Source organism: Erythrolamprus reginae, chromosome 4 (assembly GCF_031021105.1).
Source record: "Erythrolamprus reginae isolate rEryReg1 chromosome 4, rEryReg1.hap1, whole genome shotgun sequence".
NCBI lineage: Eukaryota > Metazoa > Chordata > Lepidosauria > Squamata > Dipsadidae > Erythrolamprus > Erythrolamprus reginae.
Genome location: NC_091953.1, coordinates 80657138 through 80679209, shown reverse-complemented (window position 1 = coordinate 80679209; position 22072 = coordinate 80657138). Strand labels below are relative to the sequence as shown.

Sequence of the window (22072 nt, the reverse complement as noted above, 5' to 3'; positions counted from 1 at the left end):
CTGTCATGTTTTGAAACACGTGCGCTGCTTCGCAGCTGTCTGCTGAATCCGAACGCGGAAGTTAGCGTTCTGGATTCAGCAGAGAGCTGCGAAGCGGCGCGCGTGTTTTAAAAGGTTGCAGCCAGCCTGGGGGGCTCGGGGGCTTCTCCCCGAGCCCCCCAGGCCGGCTGCCACGTTTTAAAACACGCGCGCTGCTTCGCAGCTGTCTCTGAACGCTAACTTCCGCGTTCGGCGGCAGCGGGTTTTTTTGTTGTTGCACGGATTAATTGACTTTACATTGTTTCCTATGGGAAACAATGTTTCGTCATACGAGCGTTCTGACTTACAAGCCTCCTTCCGGAACCAATTAGTCTCGTAAGTCGGGGTTCTACTGTATAGAAAAAATGTTGTAAGGGAAAGTATGTTGATTCTTAATGAAAAAATGTAATTTTTAGTAGAAAAAACCACTAGAACATGACAAAGAAGATAATGTAGTCAATGTTTACAGAGTACCAAATATCTGTTGGATAGGAAAAAAATGGGTTAAATTTCTTGAACAGGAACCCTATGTATTGCAGTATTGCATTACAGGTCTTTTTACAGTTAAATAATAATTAGTATTAGTGGTCAAATAAAGAAATAACATACAAAATTAAACCACTTAGCTCACTGGCATTTTAATTTCATGAAAACATTCAATCTAATATATGCCTGTGCCAGATGATTAATTATTTATGCAGAAAAAAAATATTGTTTCCTAGGAAATTAGGTACAACCCAGGAAATCTGGATATAATATAAGAGCATAAGTAAACATATGCATACCTTAGTAAGAGGAGAGAAGTTTACTCTGAGTTGTTTCCCCCAAAATGGGGTGTCTTCTGATAATGAGGGCTTTTGACTGCATGGCAATAAGGCAAAGCGCTTATTTCAGGGTTCAAACAAATATAAGGGGAAATATGGTAGAGTGAAACCAGACCTACACATCTTCTAAATGGATGTTGCTTGATTCCCAAATGTTGGTGGTCATATTCAAGGGACTCTTGTTGCTTCAATAATACCGAAACATTGGTAGACTGAAAAATCAAAACGTACAGTAGCTATGCAGAAGACTGGGGATACTAGTAGTAAATGTCTCCGGTCCCAGATGAGGACAGCATCCTAATGAATTCAAGATGGGTTCTCTATTTCTCCTTCTATACATTAACTTTACATTTTTCTTATGTATAGTTAGTAGTCAAAAGACTCAAGACTGCATACTCAAAAGTAGATTGTTCTTGTTTATTGAATAAGAAAATAAAACTTACCAAAATATTTTTCTCTTTCTTCTCTTCTTTCTCTGGCTAGTCTTTGCCTTTCATCTGTCTTCAGTAATCCATCCACAGCTAATGGGTAAAAGTAAAAGTGAGGTTATGGCTTTCTTAGAATATCATCTATGTGTACACAATTATTGGACAATTATTAGCGTGCAGAATTATTATGCAACTAAATGAAAAATGAAATTTTTCCAATCTCACTCATTTATTTTCATCTGTTAAAGTGAGAATAATAAAGAAACTCAGCAGAAAATGTATCAGAATATTGAGAAAATTTTTAAAAACCTCTTTATCAAAGGAACAGCATGAAAGATCAAAAGCGCGAAAGCGGTGTGGATTGGAGAAGTGGTCAATGCAGATTGGAGGAGGAGGTGAAGTAAGTAATCTGAGTGGAGTGAGTAAGTGACCGAAGAGAATGTGAGAAAGGACTATTGGACTTTTGATTTGGAAAGGCGAAAAAGGAAAAAAATATTGAGGAGAAAGGAGGCACTGGAGTGATGACTTGGAGTCCGAGAGAGAAAGGATTTGATTGGGAGATGGAAGAATGCTAAAGGGAAGAGAGACTGTTTGTAGGAGTCTGCCAGACAGAGTTTTGGTGGATTGTGACAGTGCAAAAATAAAAGGACGACATCTTAGAAGCTTTTGGTAAACTATAAGAACTATAAGAACTTAGGACTGGGGAAAAGGAATCAAAGTGTGGTGTGAAGAAAAGACTGAATATTAAACATGTCTGTAAATAGTTAAACACAATTGGGATTGCCTCCTCCCCTTTTTTTCCTTTTTTCCTTAGTAATAGTGCTATTTAGTGGTTCTTTTCTGTATAAATTCTTTAGTATATTGGTGCTTTTCTTTTTGTCCCAATAATCGATGAACTTAATTGATTAATTGATACAACTGATTAATCCTTTCATTTCTAGATCATTTCTTATAATATTACCACAATTCTATAGTAGATAGAGGGGAATTATTAATAGGGTAATATTTAACTTACTGGATATTCCTTAGCTGATAAATTAACTTTTTCTTAATTTACTAAGTATTTGACTATCATTTTTACATCCAGTATTATTTATATAGTGTATGAAGTTTTTCTATCTTACATAAATTAACACAAATTATCAATCAATTACAGTGGTACTTCTACTTAAGAATGCCTCTACTTATGAATTTTTCTAGATAAGATCAAGATTATTTTGCCTCTTCTCAAGAACCATTTTTCACTTACAAACCTGAGTCTCCGAAACTGTAACTGGAAAAGGCAGGGAGAAGCCTCTGTGGGGCCTCCCCGGAAAAGGCAGGGAGAAGCCTCTGTGGGGCCTCGCGGGAAAAGGCAGTGAGAAGCCTCTGTGGGCCTCCCCGGAAAAGGTGGGGAGAAGCCTCTGTGGGGCCTCTCTAGGAATCTCCTGGGAGGAAACAGGGCCAGAAAAGGTGGGGAGAAGCCTCCATGACGCCTCTCTATGAATCTCCTGGTAGGAAACAGAGCCTCCACCCTCCCTGTGGTTTCCCCAATCACACATTATTTACTTTTACATTGATTCCTATGAGAAAAATTGCTTCTTCTTACTAACTTTTCTACTTAAGAACCTGGTCATGGAATGAATTAAGTTCGTAAGTAGAGGTTCCACTATATATAGTATATGGTATTAGCTATCTGATATAAGAATTAACTGTTGAGATAATTTTCTATACACGTAAAGAGTAAGAGTAAAAATGCATGTTAAAAGCATTTAGCAAAATATACACATCAACAAAACTGGGAATTATATGTTAAAGTGGAATAACCTGTTTAAATTGCTGCAAACGTCAAACATGACAACTGTGATTAAAGGAAGCAAAAAGCAACCAATGGCCTTAACTTCCCCTGCTGGGCAGAGATCCCTTGAAAATATGCTGACTGGAGATAAAACCAGCTCAAAACCATGAACCTGCAAGGATTACAAACATCAATGACTCTTTTGCAGGGAACAGTCTAAAGATTCAAGACACACTTATCAAAGGGCTTGATGCAGTAACTAAAAAAAAGAATGGAGTAAAAATTAATATGAATAAGATAGATGATAGGGTGGGTACAATACAAGAAGCACTGTTGAAAAATGAACAACAAAAACGGAAGTTAAGGAGAGAACAGAGATCACAGAAAAAAGACTAAACAGAACCAAAAGTAGGTTGGAAGCAATAAACAAAAATTTGGAAGAAGCCATCTTAGACCTGGAGTTAGAAAGGTCTGCCTTCTTCTTAAATTTCCAGAATATAGAACAAACAAAAGATGAAAACCTTCCAGATTTAATGGTGGAGATTCTAGGGCAAATATTAGGTGAAGCGAAAGATGAAATTATAAGAGAGTTGGACAGAACCTATAGAATTAATACAAGCTATGCAAGGCAACACAGACACCCCCAAAAATCCTTTTTTAAGGTGGCAAATGAGGGACAAGACTCTGAATAAAATAAGAGGGGAATCTTTAACGTACAAATGCAGGGAAATACTAATTTTAAAACAGATCCCCTGAAGAATTTTGGAGAAAATGAGAAGCTACAACTTCCTTTCAGTGCAACTGGTTCAGCACAGGATATTATTTAGATGGCTCATCCCCGAAGGGATGCTAATAACCTGGAGGAATAAAAAGTATAGAGTGTATACAATAGAAAAAGCCCAAGAATTCCAGGAACTTACAGCAACAGGGGAAGATGAACAAGATAGCAAGGAGGAAACAACCATCAGGAGCCAGGAGGATCTAATCACAAGATCCCAATTGGAAGAACAAGATATAAGAGATGGTAGGGAAGCCAAAAGATACGAGAGAGAAGGAGCGAGGATTAGGGCACAAACTGAAACACGATCAAAGGGGACACTCAAAACAGACAACAAATAAAATAATAAAGGAACAAGAAACTAATATACTATCAGTTAACATCAATGGATTGAAATCAATTATAAAGAGGAAACGTGTAGTGTTGGATCTGCAAAAGCAAAAATTAGATATAATTTGTCAATAGGAGTCCCGTATAAAAGCAAAATTTGAAAGCCTTCTAGAATGTCCAAAATTAGGTAACTTGTTCTGTGTACAAAGAAAAGAGGGATTGCTATCTATGCAAAAATATGATTAAATCCCAAATTAATCTATGCCGATAATAAGGGCATAATCTTAATGACTGAAATAACAAAGGGAGAAATAAAAGTTTTATTTGTAGGAATCTATGCCCCCAACCAAAAGCAAAAAAGATGCTATTCTAAATTACATGAGAATGTATTGACAAAACATATGTGCATTAGGAGATTTTAATGCGATGGTAGACAGTAAAATGGGTTATAAAAGCATGAACAGAAAATCTGTAAGAAGGCAACTGCCAACTACATACATGAACATGATCAAAAAATTGGACTTGCAAGATGTTTGGCTAAAGTGGAATTCATAGACACAACAATACATGTTTTATTACATGCCCATAGATCCTGGTCACACATGATATGGTATGGACAAATTTGGTACTAATAGTGGACACTGAAAACATAGAGATATGATAGAGATGGGCCAACCATCACCCTGTAATAATAAAATGGAGAGGGAAAGGGACCATGAGAACTAGGTGTTATTAAACGAAAACATATTACAAAAAAAAAGTGTTCGCTCAGAAAATGGAGAAAGTATTAGGCTATTTCTTCAAGGAAAATCTTAAGGAACAAACTTCAACCCAGAATGTCTGGGATACAATGAAGGCATATGTGAGAGGTTTGTCAATTGCTTACATAGCAAAAAAGAACAAGATCAAAAGGGGAAAAATGGACACACTAAATAAAGAATTAAGGAAGCAAGAATTACTAATGCAAAAAGACCCATTAAATAATAAAAAGAATTGAGATATTTAATAAAACATAGAATCAATTTGATTACACAGGAAGAAGTGCCCCATAATATTAAAAAAAAAAGAAACTAAATTTGTTCTGCCGGGCTTCTTGACACGAGCCCCCAAATGAGTTCAAAGGTAGGAATTCAGACACACACAATTATAAAGTCAATAACACTGTTTTCTCAAAAGGAAAATACGAGCCAAACACACTTTTAGTCAGTCAAAGTGCTCACCTTCAAAGCAACAGCCTTGAATGCTGTGAAGAACAATAAACAAACACAAAGCAGATAAAAGGCAGCTGTAAAGACGTCATAGCCACCCTCCTTTAAGAGTTCTCAAGTCCCAAATTTAACTATGAAGTGGTTCAAAACGTCCTGGAAACAGTTCAAATAGCCCTAGTAGAATCCTGATTCAAAATACACTTCTCTCCATCAAACGGATAAACTTCCACGCCCAGATGCAAGAACGCTGGCAATTTAACATCAGCCCCATTAGCCTAATTACCCCCAGCCAAGGTGATCTCCCTTATTTCCTGTAGTATTTACGCAGTTGCTCTTTTCTTGTCATTGCTCTGCATCTGCACACATCAATGAATGTCTCCTCTTCCGAATCCACTGATGACAATGATGATGAATCACTCACGGGCGACTATCTAATGGGCTGCCTGCAATTACCTCTTCTGAGGATCCCATTTCACTTTCACTATCTTCTACAGACACTTCGCTGTCGAAAGCAGTCAGCAGCAAAACTGGCCTCTGACATTGGGAGGATTCACCCACAACCACCCCCACAGTCCTTGGAGCAGAAGCTGGCCCAGAGCCAACCACAATAAGCTAATAAAACTGGAAGATGGTTGGCCCATAAATTAACAAGAGAGATCTCAAAGAGAACAATCCAACAACTGCTGTATGAAGAGGGGAATCTACGGCACCGAATGGAAGAGAAGAAAGAGATCAGAATTATTTTAAGAAACTATATGAAGCGGACGCAATCAAAGAAGATGGCATTAGAACATATATAAGCAGTCAATAATTCCCAATCTGGCAATGAAAAAACAAGCAATGTTGAACAGGGAAATTATACTTAAGGAACTGAAAGAGGCCATCCAAAAACTGAAGGGTTTGTTTGTTTGTTTATTGATTGATTGATTGATTTTATTTTATTTGTATGCTGCCCCTCTCTACAGACTCGGGGCGGCTATATAGATTGGAAGTGGAAAATGATGCACAAAAATGATGATATGGTCAAAATACTCACTTGGCTGAGGAATTCTGGAAGTTGAAGTCCACAAGTCTTAAAAGTTGCCAAGTTTGGACTAAATAAATAAGGAAGTTAAGGCTCCTTCTACTCCTCTTCTCAGAAGATGACAGCTGGGTGGCAGCGTGGAGACTGGAGAGGAGGTGACAGGCTCCATCAAACGGGCGATGGCTGGGAGCTGGGGCTTCCATCCTCCTTGAAAGTTTTTTGGGGCGGCGGCAGGCAGAGGGGAATCCCCCCCAACTCCCCCAGTTTCAGTGCCGCTGCCCGGCTGTCATCTTCTGAGAAGAGGAGGAGAAAGTGAAGATCGAGCTGGGGGCGCCCCATTCATTCCCCGTGATCGGTTCGCTTTTGTCTTCTTTTACTGTAGCCACCACCGCTGAGGTTATCTGGGGCTGGCGGTGGCAGCTTTGAGGGCTAATCCCAAATCCAGGAGCTCCCCACAAATTTCAGACACTTACACTTTTGTCCAGCTTGATCTGGACAAAAGCTCGATCTAAGTCAGAGCCCTCCCCACCTTCACCTCCCGCCCGCTGCCCGCTTGAAGCTGCCGGCCAGGATCCTCTTGCCCGGTGGGAGGTGAAGTGCTGGGGGCGACGGCGCAGGTGAGGTCCAGGGCAGGCTTCTTGCTAGTCTGTGGGCCAGCTCCAGGTGCTGCTTCTTCTCCACTTCCAAGTCCCCCAGCAATGGCTGGAAGCACTGCTTCTTCCCACAGGCCGTGTTGGTCTGGGCGACAGCGGGCTCCTTAGGTAGGCGAGGCTGGAAGTGGCCTTGGGAGGCGGTGGAGACACAAGCTAGGGTGGCGATGCGGCTCATCTAGGCCTGGTCTTGGTGGCCCGTCGGGTGGAGGTCGGCGGACAGGGGGCCCCGCTGGGTGCATGCCAGGTTCCTCAGGCAGTTGAGCTTGTTCCGCATCACCTGTGCATGCTTCGCGCTTGGCGAACTGGTCCTTCATGGGGTCGGCCGAGTCGGGCACTTCCAAGAGCCAGTCACGGGAGGGGTTACTGCCGGATCGGCGGTAACCCCAGCGCCGCCTCCACTCCTGGGTGGCTTCGGCCCAGACCAGCATGCCGCGCTTCTTGCACATCGGCCGGATGCCCTTGAGGTGCGCAAACTGCTCCCACTTGGTCAGCGGCCGAGGTTTGGACAGTGGCTTCTCACTGGGCAGGCGCGTCGAAGGCTCAGGCAGGTGGGCCACCCTGGGCCCTGCGCCGGCTTCCAGCCACTCGGATGACAGCACCCACAGCTGGCCCACCAGCAGCTGCTTGTTGTCCTGGGCCAAGGCCCACTGCAGGTCTTCGTGCCCCGGGGCTTTGACGTCACGGAGACCCCTTCCTGGCTTTATTTCCTCCTCAACTCCATTTTGGCCCCAGGCAGGAAGGAGTCTCCGTGACGTCAAAGCCCCGCCCCTGGAATCCCCTCATGGGCAGCAAGCAAATGGGATTCCCCACCTCCTTTTGCTTGCAGCGCCATTCCTGAGGCGGGGAAATTTTGGGCTCGGAGGCGGCATGGCTCTCCCCCACTGTTGCACCCATTACCCAGGGCAACCCGCAGCCACCTGTCTCCTTTTATTTCTTACGGAAAAGGTGCGGCTGTGGGGTCTGAACCTTTTCCGTAAGAAATAAAAGGAGACAGGCATCCGTGGGCTGCTTTGGTGGAAGACGGCAGGGCGAGGCCAGAAGTGTTGGGGTTAGGGTTCAGGTTCAACTAACTTATCCGAACTCCGCCGCCAAGTTCGTCATAACCCGCCGAACCCAAACTTTGTTGGGTTCACCCAACACTAATGATAATAAAATAGACATATTTTACTAGGTGTAAAAAATGTAGAAAATTATATACAACTAAGTGTAGAAAATGTAGGGGGGGGAAGCAGCAGGCGGACAAAGTGAAGGGTAATGGAGTGGAGATGGACAGCAAGGAGAAGCAAGGAATGGAGGTCCTAACGAAGGCCAATGCCCCCCCCAAATATCTCCCCAAATCACCCCTTGAAAACCTTCCTACGTTGCCCCAAATTCCTCCAAAAATCGCCACTCCAAAAGCTTCCTATCTTGCCCCAAATTCTTCCAAAAATCACCACTCCAAAAGCTTCCTATGTTGCCCCAAATTCTTCCAAAAATTGCCATTCCAAAAGCTCTCTATTTTGCCCCCAATTCTTCCAAAAATCACCACTCCAAAAGCTTCCTAAGCCACCCGAAATCACTTCCAAAGTCTTCCAAACTCACCTCTCCTTTCAAAATGCCTCGTTTCTCCTTGCTGCCTTTGCTCCTTGCTGCCTTTCTTCACTTCATTTGCCTTCGTTAGGACCTCGATTTGGGTGGCATAGGAAGTGGCTGCAGGGGCCATTTTAGAAGCAATCTGGGGCATGATAGAGAGCTTTTGGAGTGGTGATTTTTGGAAGAATTTGGGGCAAGATAGGAAGCTTTTGGAGTGGCGATTTTTGGAGGAATTCGAGAAAGGGAAGGAGGGAGGGAGGATTGAGAAAATAATAGAGGGAGAGGATGAGAAAAATGAAAAAAAGAGAAACAAATGAGAGAATATTGAGAGAAAGAAAAGAGAGGGAGGAAAGAAAGAAAAGAAAGAGAAAGGGAAAGGATAGAGAGAGAAAAACAGAAGAGAGAAGGAGAGAGGGAAATGAGAGAGAGAGAAAGTGTTTAAGGTTGCAGAACCCTGCCCTAAAACCCACACAATGCCAAATCCCAAGCCCCACACCGCTGGGGTTTTGGATTAATGGATTTAATGAACTGAAATGACTTTTATTTTGACCCCCAGACAAGATGAGTTCAAAAAGAAAGAGCTACTCCGTGGAATTCAAGAAAAGAATCATGGAGGATTCCCAGCGCAAGAATCTGCAAAGAGAAGATATTGGATATCTATATGGTTCCTAAAATGAAAATAGAGTACAATAGCCTCATAGGTACAGGAGTGTGAATCAGGTCAGCAACCATTATTTACCTGAACTTGAAGACAGCATCTCTGAATGGATTGCTAATAAAGCAATGGCTTTGATTGTACGCAGGGCTGATATTATTACATATCTGGTAAAACCAAGCCTGGCTGTTACTGCTACCTACTATTGTATATCTATTCTATAAAGTAAAAGACCACAATTTTGACAAAATTGTAACTTATTTAAGATACATTTGTTTGTATATCATTCTAAACTGTTATAATTAAGTGATACCAATATTGTACAAATACAGTATACAACACTGTATTATGTGATACCAATACTGTACCTATACAATAGCTAGCAGGAATAGCCAACTCTCCAGAAGATAGGATTAAGAGACAGAGGATCTTGACAGACTTGAACACTGGGCGCTATTTAACAAAATGAAATTCAATAGTGAAAAAAGTAAGGCTCTATATTAGGCAAGAAAAACAAAATGCATAGATACAGTACAGTATACATGTATATGTAGTACCTACTCAATAGTAGTAATTGTGGGAGGGATCTTGGAGTGGACAGCCATTTAAATATGAGCCAGCATTTGGCAGCAGTAGCTGCCAAAAAAGCCAAAACAGTTCTAGGCTGCCTTAACAGAGGGATAGAATCAAGATCATGTGAAGTGTTAATACCACTTTATAATGCCTTGGTAAGGTCCCACTTGGAATACTGCATTCAGTTTTGGTCACCATTATGCAAAAAGAATGTTGAAACTCTAGGAAGAGTGCAGAGAACAGCAAGAAAAATGATTAGGGGATTGGAGACTAAAACATGAAGAACGATTTCAGGAACTGGGTACGCCTAGTTTAAAGAAAAGAAGGACTAGGGGGTGACATGATAGTAGTATTCAAATATCTCCTGGACTGCCACAAAGAAGAGGGATTCAAGCTACTCTCCAAAGCACCTGAAGGTAGGATAAGAAGCAATGGGTGGAAACTAATCAAGGAGATAAGCAACTTAGAACTAAGGACAAAATTTCCTGACAATTAGAAAAATTAATCAGTGGAAAAAATTGCCTCTTGTAAATACTATTTACAACTTCTTGTAGAAGTTGTAAATCCTACAACACTGGAAGTTTTAAATAAAATATTGGATAACCACTTGTCTGAAGTGGTGTAGGGTTTCCTGCCTAAGTAGGGGTTTGGACTAAAAGACCTCCAAGGCCCTTTCCAATTCTGTTATTGTTTTCTGTATCATACTAACCAAAAACATAAACAAACCATATTGCAATAATCCAATGTGTAAACCAAGATGGGTAATAATCCAATATGTAAACCAAGATGCAAGCAGATTTCTCCCTCCCTGCCTCCCCCTTTCTCCCCCCTCTCTCTATATACATATATACACACACACACTTTCATTTGAAGTATTGCCAGCTGAATAAAAATATCCTTTCCTACTTTAAAGGAGGTAGAAATAATTTCTGCCACATTTTTTTTGCACATCTTCATAAAAAAAGACAAAACAATGCTAAAAATTTAATTGAGTTCTTGCCTTAATTAAGAGCACCACCTCAAGTACTTGGCCGCATATTCCATGATTGAGTAATGTTTCTTCTGTATAGAACTGCCTTGCAACTCCAACCCAACAGGTTTAGAGTCAGAGTAGAGCACATAGAAACTATTTAAAATAAAGTCTTCAAATTAAAATATTTATCTTGCCAATGTGTATTCAGCCACTTAACCTTTAGCTCCCTAAAGATACTACAGTTTCCTGTTCTTTTCCATGCCAGTGAACCTCCCAACAAAATCTGTCTATAGAGGCCAACCCAACAGGAAAGGGAAGGGGAAGGGGAAGGAAAGGGAAGGAAAGAGATTTAAAATAATTTCTTTAAAACTCAAATATTCATCTTTCCAGTGTGTAACCATAACCTCACTAAAGATACTAGTTTCCTGCTCCTACCCATGACAGTCAATGTTGAACAAATCCTAGCTGTAGAGGCACAGGGGAAAACAAACCATTACATTTTAGAATAGAATAAAATACTTCATCTGGCCAAGTGTAGATAGACATAAAAGGAATTAATTTTTTTATCATTTCTAATGACATGGATGTATTTCACTTTCCCTTCTGTCAAAGGAATCTCTTCCAACATTTTCTTTGTCTGAATGAATTAAAAAACTGACTGCTGTCTGGACGAAAATATCCAACCTTCCATTCCCTAATCTTTCATTCCTAACCTTCCCAAGACTGTTTTCTTCCCACATAACCATTTCCAGTGAACCCGCCTGCCAAATGCTCCTGCACACCGACCACCTCGCAAACCAATCTCGCTTGTACAGAGCGACTCTTTTAGGGGTCTCGTCTGTAACCGAAAACCAGGAACACGGGGTTGCGGCTACAATTCGGGCACCAAGAACGGAAGGACACCTGCTCCGAGGGAACCCGGAGCGCCAGCGGGGAAAAGACTGGGAGATCCCAGGCAGCAGACTTCCCCTCAAAGTAGGTGCCTTCGCTTACAAACCACACCCACAGAGGATCGTGTCAGCTAGTCCTTCGCCCCTACCTGAAGCCCGCGAATACAAGGGAGATGTTCGGGGTGTTCCCGGTTCCGCCATTTTCCTCCTCCGGCGGGAGCTGCTGCTTACTTTTCCCCCCAGCCGTCTGCTACCACACTTAAAGAACCGTAACCGACGATAATAGTATTATTCTCGCTGCTACTGCGCGGCCGCCACCGCACAGGCGCACTTTGTTTCGGGAGGACACCTGACGCGTCGTTCGTGAATTGGAGAAACGGGAGATGCTGAAAGCAATTGCTGAAAACTAGGGAGCCTGAGCGACCGCATAGCTTCTAACGCTTTCCAGGTGTACATTCATTTTCTCCGAAACTCTTTACTACCTTTTAGTTAACGTGTGGCAACCTGCTCGTGTTCTCTTTGTTTTATTTTTTTTTGCCTCGGGCATCAGCGACTGTTCGGCAAGCTGCTTGCGACTGCGCGCCAAAAAGAATTCATGAAGGTTGGCCTTAATTCCAAAAGCACCTTTTCGCTACTCTGTAGGCAGAGAGCAAAACGCAAAACGGTTGCTTCGGGTGGTTGGCTAAGTTTACAGATTTATCCTAAGCATTCCTTTCAATTAACTGGAAAATTAAAGCAAACCACGTGGTTGAGAAAAAAGTTCGGGCAGAACATTTTCCCCAAATGTTTGGATTTTTTTCAAACCAAAGTGCAAGTGCACCATATGCTCTCCCTCAGATCATTGTAGTGAAGCTTATTTGGACAAGTCGCAAAAGAGTTCCCCTTGTCCTACTTTATAAACTTTCTTTTGAGATAGGAGGAAGAATACAGGGATAGAGTGGAAAAGAGAATAGCAAAAAGAGGAGGATCTTCAGATTGTTATCTCAAAGCTTCAAGGAAGTTAAAAGGCAAAAAAGTGCCCAGAGAAGCAGAGGCAGTGAAGGACTACCAAAATTTTACTGTGGCTTATGCAGGATGACCTGCATTTTCTTCCAACATCTTTCAGTGCAAATTGGGTGCTCTGGGGTGGAGCTCCATTTTCTCAACCCCACTCCGTCAGCCCCCTCCCCTCGGAGCAGCAGCCCACCCCTGAGTAGAGGTAATCTCCAATTTAATATAAGGTAAACTATCTGAACCCTAGTTTCTTAGGATCCTGATGCCTCAGAAGTTATGATAAACTGCTCCTAAAACTCCAGTTGAATGCTGTAATCGATTAGGGATTATCCAGAAATAACCTAAGCAGGATAGATGCTGGGAAAATATTTTGCCTTTATACCTAAGATTTCTGCACCTAGAACAGGTATCATCCCAGCTTTTTCCTTCTCAGTACAACTCTAAAAGGATTATTTTAAAAAGATACTGCCTTTTTTTTTTTTACAAAGCAACTAAATACAAGTGAAGTGCTATGAACATAGTTTACATAGATTTCAATAAGGCAGTTGGCAAAATATTACTTATTTACTTTATTTTTTATGTTTATTTTGCTATCATACATCTTGGTAAGATAGAAAAATATGAGATAGCATTACCACCAGATGCATTTGTAACCGGCTACAATGTTAAGTGTAGTCCTCAATAGAACTACATCTACATGAAGAAAAGCATGCAGTGAGATACAGTATTCTAAAGTTCTATCTTGGACTCAATACTCTTCAATGTCTTCATAAACAATTTAGAAGAGGAGATAGGAGAACTAATCAAATTTGCAGATGACACCAAGTTTAGGGGAATACCCACACCCTGAAGGCTGAAGATTCAGAAGAATTATTAATGTTTCTTGCATAAAAATCAAAACCAGGACGACTGGTTAGAAATCAAGAACAAATACCACCATATCCCCAAATAGGTATCTCCAATGGAAGTCCTAATCTACCCCAATGTACTAGATTTGGATAAAAAAATTACATATAAAGAATTATTATAGAAGCAAAAACAATTTAAAAACAAAAGAACAATTGGCACTTAGGGGATCAAAAATTGATTGGTGGCTATTTTTATAAATTCAAAATATAAAAAAGATATACCGTATATACTCGAGTATAAGCCGACCCGAGTATAAGCCGAAATATCTGTATATGTTTACAGTTCACTGTGCTTTCCTTTATGATGTCATATTTGCACTATAGTAATAAACATACTTGACCAAAAGATTTAACAAAATGACTCATATTATTAATCTGTCAAACAAGTGTACCTTGTTGTAGTGGCAGGGTTTAAATTTTTTTTGTGAAAGGTAAATTTAATACGTAATTGGTATGTCGCAAAATAAAGTAGTTTTAAAATGGTGGTGGGGGGCAGACACTTAGGCTATATGGGGCCCCAAAATTCCTGATGGCGGCCCTGAGCAAGGTTATCAGATTTTGCCAATTTCAAACGGAATGGGAATAAAAGAGTGGTAATTTACAAAGGGGATTTTTAAAGGGGACTTTTTATTTAAAGAAGAGATGAGTGAGGAAGAAGATGAAAATGAAAAATAAAAAAAGCGATATAAAAAGATGGGAGAGACAGATATTAAATATAGACAAGGAAAAGGGTTTTTTGAAAATGGTTGATTGTATTTAGAATATTTTATAATTTATAACACTTTATAATAGTTTTTTAATTTTAGTAGTTATTTTTTTATTTATTTAGTAGTAGATTTATGAATTTTGATAAAATTTATAAATAAATGAAGTAAATAAGTAAATGAAATATACTTATACTAAGGTGACTTAAGTAGGTTTAATTTAGACCTCTAAGGTTTATTCAGTCCGGATTAGTGAGTTAAATGGGGTTTACAGATTTGAAAATCAAAGTATTTTTTCTATTGCTTAGTTTTAATTTATCAAGAGGGGTTTGATGAAATATAATAATGGCATAATAATAAGTAATGAATTTTAATTTTTATTTGTTTGTTTTTTAAACTGATAAAGTATAAGTATATAATTTTTATACTGATAAAATTAGGTTTAAGTGTTTTTAGTCTGTTTTGAGATTTGTACTAAGAGGGAAGAAGGCACTACGTGTCAAGGCTGCCAGTCATAATTCAGACAAATAAAACTCAAGAGTCTTTTCATTTAAGGTTCAAAGTGAATTTATCAAAATTAGAACTTGAAGCATCGAAAGCAAAGCAAAGTCTGAAGAAAATGGCGTGTACCCCACATACTAAAACCCCTTTTTCCACCCCCCTGTTGGGCATTTGCCCAATCTCCGTTGTCCAGATGCATCAGGTGGTCCAAGATGCTCCTCCCGGGCTTCTCAGGAATTTGCCCGTCTAACGGTCTCCGCCGACACCTGGGAAATCGAAACTTATCCTAACAAACCTTTTCTCCTCCTGCACACTTCCCAACCCCCCTTGATATCTACTCCTCCCCGTCTCTATGACAACCAAGCAAGGAATTCAGCAGCAGCAAGCGCAGGTTGACACTACGGCTTTGATATTAAAATTATAAGATGTGAAAGATATTGATTTTACCAATAGTTTAAGGAATATTAATGATGGACTTAATGAGACATTAATGGAGATTTATCTGTATGATGAAATTAGAAAAAATGGAATAAGGGGTGTGTGATGATAACTGAAATTAAATAGATGGGATTTAAGAATGTATAATTTGGTTATATATGATTCACTAATCCAAAACTATTTTATTGTAACAAAACAGAAGGTATATTGTTTTTTGTATTTTATGATGTGGAGGAAAAAATAAAAAAATACTTTGAAAAAGAACCCGAGCCTGGAAAAATTTCCCAGGAAATTTGAGAGCAGCACTAAGGCCCGGCCAGTTTCCTGCCATTCCCCCTTTAATCCTCCCCCTGGAGCGTCTTTGCACAGAAAGGCAAAAAGGGGTGCTTCGCCCTGGCCAAATCAACTTGTCTTCAGCCAAACCGAGGAGTCACTAGAGTAAAGGAAAGGCACCGGCTACAAAGCAAGCGAACGAGAGGGGAGCCCTTCAGCATGGGAAGGAAGAGGAAGCAAGTAGCAGCAGAGCCATCTTTCGGTCAAAGGAGCGGGAAGTTCCCCCCTCTCGCCTGCCTGGGTTTCTCTCTGGTGCAGTGTATGGGAGTCCCTTTTTTTTTTAAGCCTTAAAGTTTTGGATTTTTTTGATTCCCCTCACTTCACCTTCTCCCTTCGTCAGTGACTGTCCTCTTCCTCCTCCTCCTACCCAAATTCCAAGTTTTTATTTCTTTCCTAATGGGTTTGCACACATCATTTGCTTTTACATTGATTCCTATGGGAAAAATTGCTTCTTTTATAAACTTTTCTACTTAAGAACCTGGTCACAGAATGAATTAAGTTCTTAAGTAAAGGTACCACTGTATTGGAAAATAATACAAGAGTGGATTGGAGAAATAACCAAACAGACTATAGAACTCAAACCAGAAACCTTTCTACTAGGAATACGTATTTACAGTAATAGACTTGAAAACTGGGCGTTAGCAAACAATGCAATTAGTGTTAAGAAAAGTAAGACCTTACACTTAGGCAATAAAAACCAAATGCACAGGTATAGAATAGATTGAGGGGAGGGGCGTGACCAAGCACTGCAGCCACATGGAGTTCCCTGCACTCTGCAGGAGAACCCCGAATCCCTGTCATCTGGGGACTTGGTTCAATCAGAACTAGGTTGGAAGTGTCTTGGAGGGGCAGTGAAGAAGAGGAATGTCATTGGTGATCTGGAAGGGATTGGTATAGGGCCCTTGACTGGTGGCAGTGGAAATCGGCTTGTAAAACCTGTCAAAACTGTGGTGGCTGCATAAAGAAAAATCAATCTGTTATGGAAGCTTTAAAGTCATCTGGGAAGAGGAACAAAAAAAAAGTGCTGGAGAGATGAAGAAGATGACTAAGAGTTGAGCTGTTGAGTGATTTAACCAAAGTGAAGTTTGGGACTTTTTCTAATTTTAAATGGGAACAAAAGGTTTGGGAAGAAAATAAAGACGAAGCAGCTCTGAGCACCGAATGTCATAGTGGAATTTTTTTGAAGAAGGCTGCAAAGAAGGCTGCTTGATAATTTTTAAATAAGATTATTGAACTATTTTTGAAGCGAATATTTTTCAAATAAAACTGATTTAATTAAGCATTAACATACTAATCAAGAGAAAATAGACTTGTGGAATTACTAAATGCCACTGGCCGGTTGGAGGAACTATTACTTTGGAAAATTTTGGTGGATGTTTAAACAGCTGCTGGCCTTGGATTTTGGAAAACATCTGCTGTGGCTGTGAACTTAGAATGAACTTTTGTTTACTTGAACATTGAGAGAATAGGATTACATCAGACTAGGTGAACGGTGGTGTTGGTAATATGGCATTAGAAGATGAGGACCCTACAGCATTGTTAAGAACTATTTTGCAGATCTACAGTATTATTTTACAGACTTAGAGAGATGCCCTGGGTGAGATCATCCAGGGACATGGAGTGAGGTACCATCAATACACTGATGATACCCAGATGTACATCTCCACCCCATGTCCAGTCAACGAAGCAGTGGAAGTGATGTGCCGGTGCCTGGAGGCTTTTAGAGTCTGGATGGGTGGCAACAGACTCAAACTCAACCCTGATAAGACGGAGTGGCTGTGGGTCTTGCCTCCCAAGGACAATTCCATCTGCCTGTCCATTACCCTGGGGGGGGATTATTGACCCCTCAGAGAGGGTCCGCAACTTGGGCGTCCTCGATCCACAGCTTACATTAGGGAACCATCTTTCAGCTGTGGCGAGGGGGGCGCTCCAGCTCCAGCGGTCCTTGGAGGAAGCCGATTATCTAGGCCCTCAACAGTCAGGATTCAGGCCTGTACAGCACAGAAACTGCTTTAGTCGTGTTGGTGGATGATCTCTGGCGGGCCCGGGACAGGGGCTTGTCCTCTGTCCTGGCGCTTTTTGACCTCTCAGCGGGTTTTGTCTCCCAAGGACAATTCCATCTGTCTATCCATATCCCTGGGGGGGATTATTGACCCCCTCAGAGAGGGTCCACAACTTGGGCATCCTCCTCGATCCACAGCTTACAGTAGAGAACCATCTTTCAGCTGTGGCGAGGGGGGCGTTTGCCCAGGTTCACCTGGTGCACCAGTTGTGGCCCTACCTGGACCAGGAGTCACTGCTCACAGTCACTCATGCCCTCATCACCTTGAGGTTCGACTCATGTAATGCTCTCTACATGGGGCTACCTTTGAAAAGTGTTTGGAAACTTCAGATCGTGCAGAATGCAGCTACGAGAGCAATCATGGGCTTCCCTAGGTATGTCTATGTCACACCAACACTCCGCAGTCTGCATTGGTTGCCGATCAGTTTCCGGTCACAATTCAAAGTGTTGGTTATGACCTATAACATCGGACTAGAATATCGGACTAGAATATCTTTGGGACCGCCTTCTGCCGCATGAATCCCAGCGACCGGTTAGGTCCCAGAGTTGGCCTCCTCCGGGTCCCATCAATGAAACAATGTCGTCTGGCGGGACCCAAGGGAAGAGCCTTCTCTGTGGCGGCACCGACCCTCTGGAATCAACTCCCCCGGAGATTAGGATTGCCCCCACCCTCCTTGCCTTTCGTAAACTCCTTAAAACCCACCTCTGTCGTCAGGCATGGGGAAATTGATTCCCCTGGGCCATATCTGTTTTTTGTATGGTTTGTATGAGATGTATGCTTGTTTTTTACATTAAGGGTTTTAAACTGTTTTAATTATTGGATTTGTACTTTTTTTGTTGTTGTGAGCCGTCCCGAGTCTTTGGAGAGGGGTGGCCTACAAATCTAATTAATGATGATGATGATAATAATAATAATAATAATAATAATAATAGCAACAACAACAAACAACAAATAGAATTGGAAAAAATGTAGAGAAAGTTCTTAAGTGCAGCAACTATTTTGAAAATATGATTGCGAATATGATTGCGAGGAACAAATAGCATGATAACAAAGAGGAAAGAAGAGCAGGTGGAAGAGGATTTGGACAATGACAAAGACACAAAGGAATAAGACTTTGAAAATGGGCAAATGATTATTTTGAGTTTTATGATTATATTGAATTTTATGTCTGTTACACTGTGACAACAACTTGCTTCCTCAGCTACTGATATTTCTTCACGGCTTAGCCATTTGATATGACATCTACGATCGTGCCTGAACTAGATTGCAAGTTACAGGGAAATGTAAGGGAAATATCAGGGAATTTCAAAATATAGGGAGATTTAAGGGAAAAAATTGTTGATTGTTATGTGATTAGCTGATTGTTATTTCATCTTTATATACAGTGGCACCTCTACCTACAAATGCCTATACTTATGAACTTTTCTAGATAAGTGTTCCAGATTTTTTTGTCTCTTCTCAAGAACCATTTTCCATTTACAAACCCGAGCCTCCAAAACTGTAACTGGAAAAGGCAGGGAGAATCCTCCGTGGGGCCTCTCTAGGAATCTCCTGGGAGGAAACAGGGCTGGAAAAGGCGGGGATAAGCCTCTGTGGGGCCTCTCTAGGAAGCTCCTGGGAGAAAATGGCCTCCACCCTCCCTGTAGTTTTCCCAATTGCACGCATTATTTGCTTTTACCATTCATTCATTCTATTTTTATGCAGCCCTTCTCCTTAGACTCAGGGCGGCTTACATGTTAGCAATAGCACTTTTTAAAAGAGCCAGCATACTGCCCACAATCTGGGTCCTCATTTTACCCACCTCGGAAGGATGGAAGGCTGATTCTTATGGGAAAAATTGCTTCTTACAAACTTTTCTACTTAAGAACCTGGTCACGGAACGAATTATGTTCGTAAGTAGAGGTACCACTGTATAATGAAACATACTTATGAAATTATTGCTAACCTTTTGTAGACATAGTGGATGATGACAAATTAATGATATAATTAAGAGAATTTTTTTAGAAAATGTAATTATGCTATAGTTTGATATAACCTTGACTTGTTGAATAAAATTTAAAATTACATACTTGTAACATGAAAATGGAAGATACAGCATGATTAAGGAACAAAAGAAGTTAATGGAATTTGAATAATTTTTGTTTTCCCCTGTATTGTAAAGGATATTACCGGTAGTTAGATATAAGGCATAAAATAGCCAATATGAATTGATATTTCTTGTTTGAAGATAAGTAAATTTGGAATTCTTTTTTAAAGGGGCATTTAACTATGGAAAATAGGAGTTAAGAAATACAATTACAGAGGAGAAAGACTATTCAGGAGTAAGGCTTTGAGATAATTGGCCCCTCCCATAGGCTATATAAGTAGAGCAAATGGAAGGGCTTATAGCAGGAAGAAACTTTATTCAACTTGTTCATTTTAGCTCGGACTCCGTATTTCTGTTTGGCCTTGGCAAGTTTCTTTGCTAATTTGTCTTTGGCAGCTTGTCCAGAAAGTTCAAGATTTTTGTCTTTATCTGCCTTTCCCTGAAATACTGTTGTTGGACTTATTATCATTGTTTGGGTCTTATTGCTGGGAATGAAAATAATTACCAGCCATGAAAATAAAGAGGCTGTTGGGACACTGTTTGTGCTGTATTATTTGACCAAAAAGCCTAGTTTCTGAACTGGGACCACCGAGGCTAAAGCCAGAGAGCCACCACCAGTGACTGTGGCTGAAGTAGAGCTGGCTCAACCCACTGGAAAGACCATGGGTTGTGGCTGGCCGCCGAGCCACATAGGCCCGGCTGGGTGGCTGTTCTTGCATAGGATTCCCATACACCACCTTTGCCTGCATCCCACTTGAATGATGCGGGGAAAGCATGTGGAGGACGAGTGGCCTGAGCTGGTGAGTAGAGGTAGAGCTGAAGGGGCGGCAAGGCTGACCTCCGGTCTGGTGCATCTCTAGCTGACTGCAGGGTTCCATGAAGTCAATAGTCACAGAGGCACAAGTAGCGAGCGCTCGAGAGCCATGGCGCACCGGCAACTCCACCACAGAGAACACCCAGATGTTCTTTCATACGCAGAAGCAATGTTGCAGTCCACTCAACAATCTAGGGAAAGGGGCGAAGCAGCACCCCAGCAAGGGAAGAGTTGCCATTTGGCTGCCTGCACTTTAGGGAGGTGAGGAGCAGCACCGCCGCCAAATTGCAACTCTTGGGATGGGGCGGGGGGCAACTCTTCTCTCTGAGGGGTGAGGGTGGGGCATTGATAATATCCCTCCCACCCTTTTTTAACCTGCTTCCAGTTAAGGTTACAAGAACACAGGGCTTTTTTAGTGCAGTTGCAGATTTGAATTCTCAAATTTCTCTGGTTTTCTTTGCCTCCCATTAGTTGTTCTCCCATTGTTTCTGCAATCCAGCACTCCTGTTCAGGGCTCCTCCTCAGTGAAGGGCCACCAAATTTTTTTACTACCACACTGTGGGCGTGGCTTATGCAGGACTCCCTGCATTTTCTTTCACTATATTTCAGTTCAAATTGGGTGCTCTGGAGTGGAGCTCCATTTTTGCTACCCCACTGGGTTTCCCTCACCCCGTCCGGGCAATAGTCCACCCCTGCTCCTCCTGCCTTGCAGGAAACTTCGGCCAAGTCTTCTAGTGATTGCTGGCTGATTTTCTCTGTTGCAGGATTTAACCTAGCTTCTTCACTCCTCCTCAAGTTTGCGTTTTGTATGAGGTTGAGAAGGAAAGGAGAAGCAGCCACATTGAATGCTGCAGCAGAGAGAAATTGAACTTTTTTCTCCCCCCCTCCCCCGCTTCAGAGCAGAACTGCTCAGAAGGCAGCTCCTGGGGCCGCTTGCCCCTATATGGTCCCCCTCCCCCTGCATCAAAGTACCTTAAATGGACAGACTGTGATTGCTTTCTTTATGTGTATGTTAAAGACTTCCAGGGATAAGGAGAAATTTTCTGACAGTGAGAACAATCAATCAATGGAATAGCTTGCCTTCAGAAGTTGTGGTAGCTTCATCACTGAAGGCTTCCAAGAAGAGATTGGACTGCCATCTTTCAGAAATGGTGTAGGAATCTCCTGCTTGGGCTGGATGACCTACAAGGTCCTTTCCTGTTTGGAAATTAAAATAATCTTGGAATTAAATTCCATTGAAATAATCTTTATTTCATGTAAATATATACTGTCATTTTAATAAGAAAATATACTTCTCATATTACATGAAATAGTTTATTTCAATGGAATTTAATTCCAGAATTGTTTTAATTTCCACTCAGGAGCATTCAAAGGCAAAAATGTAATAAATTGATGGGATTATTATGTAGGAGTATCAACATCTATTCTACATTCTACACTACAGCAATAAAAAAGCTGACCCATAGAAGATGTGCTTTGCAATACCCCAAACATACATACTATGGTTTACCTTAAAGAAACAAAACAGG

The 22072-nt window shown here is 41.2% G+C and overlaps 1 protein-coding gene and 1 pseudogene across 5 annotated transcripts in view; both read right to left on the bottom strand.

Annotated features, from left to right (window-relative positions):
* The window catches only part of MAP7D2 (MAP7 domain containing 2), an 85005-nt gene extending 72852 nt beyond the window's left edge, over positions 1-12153 (bottom strand). For 2 of the 5 annotated variants that reach the window (XM_070750621.1, XM_070750622.1), the window contains exons 1-2: positions 11853-12010; positions 1286-1363 (exon numbers count right to left, since the gene is read on the bottom strand). Coding sequence is in view for 2 of the 5 variants with exons in the window: in XM_070750619.1 (XP_070606720.1) it covers positions 1286-1363; positions 11853-11904 (130 nt within the window). In the remaining 3 variants the exon portion in view is untranslated. Of the gene's footprint in view, positions 1-1285; positions 1364-9635; positions 9658-11852 lie in introns of those variants that run through there. The other 3 variants (XM_070750619.1, XM_070750618.1, XM_070750623.1) reach the window with 3 other exon arrangements.
* On the bottom strand, positions 6896-10884 carry LOC139167060 (ribosome biogenesis regulatory protein homolog; annotated as a pseudogene).
* Positions 12154-22072: the final 9919 nt, after the last annotated feature.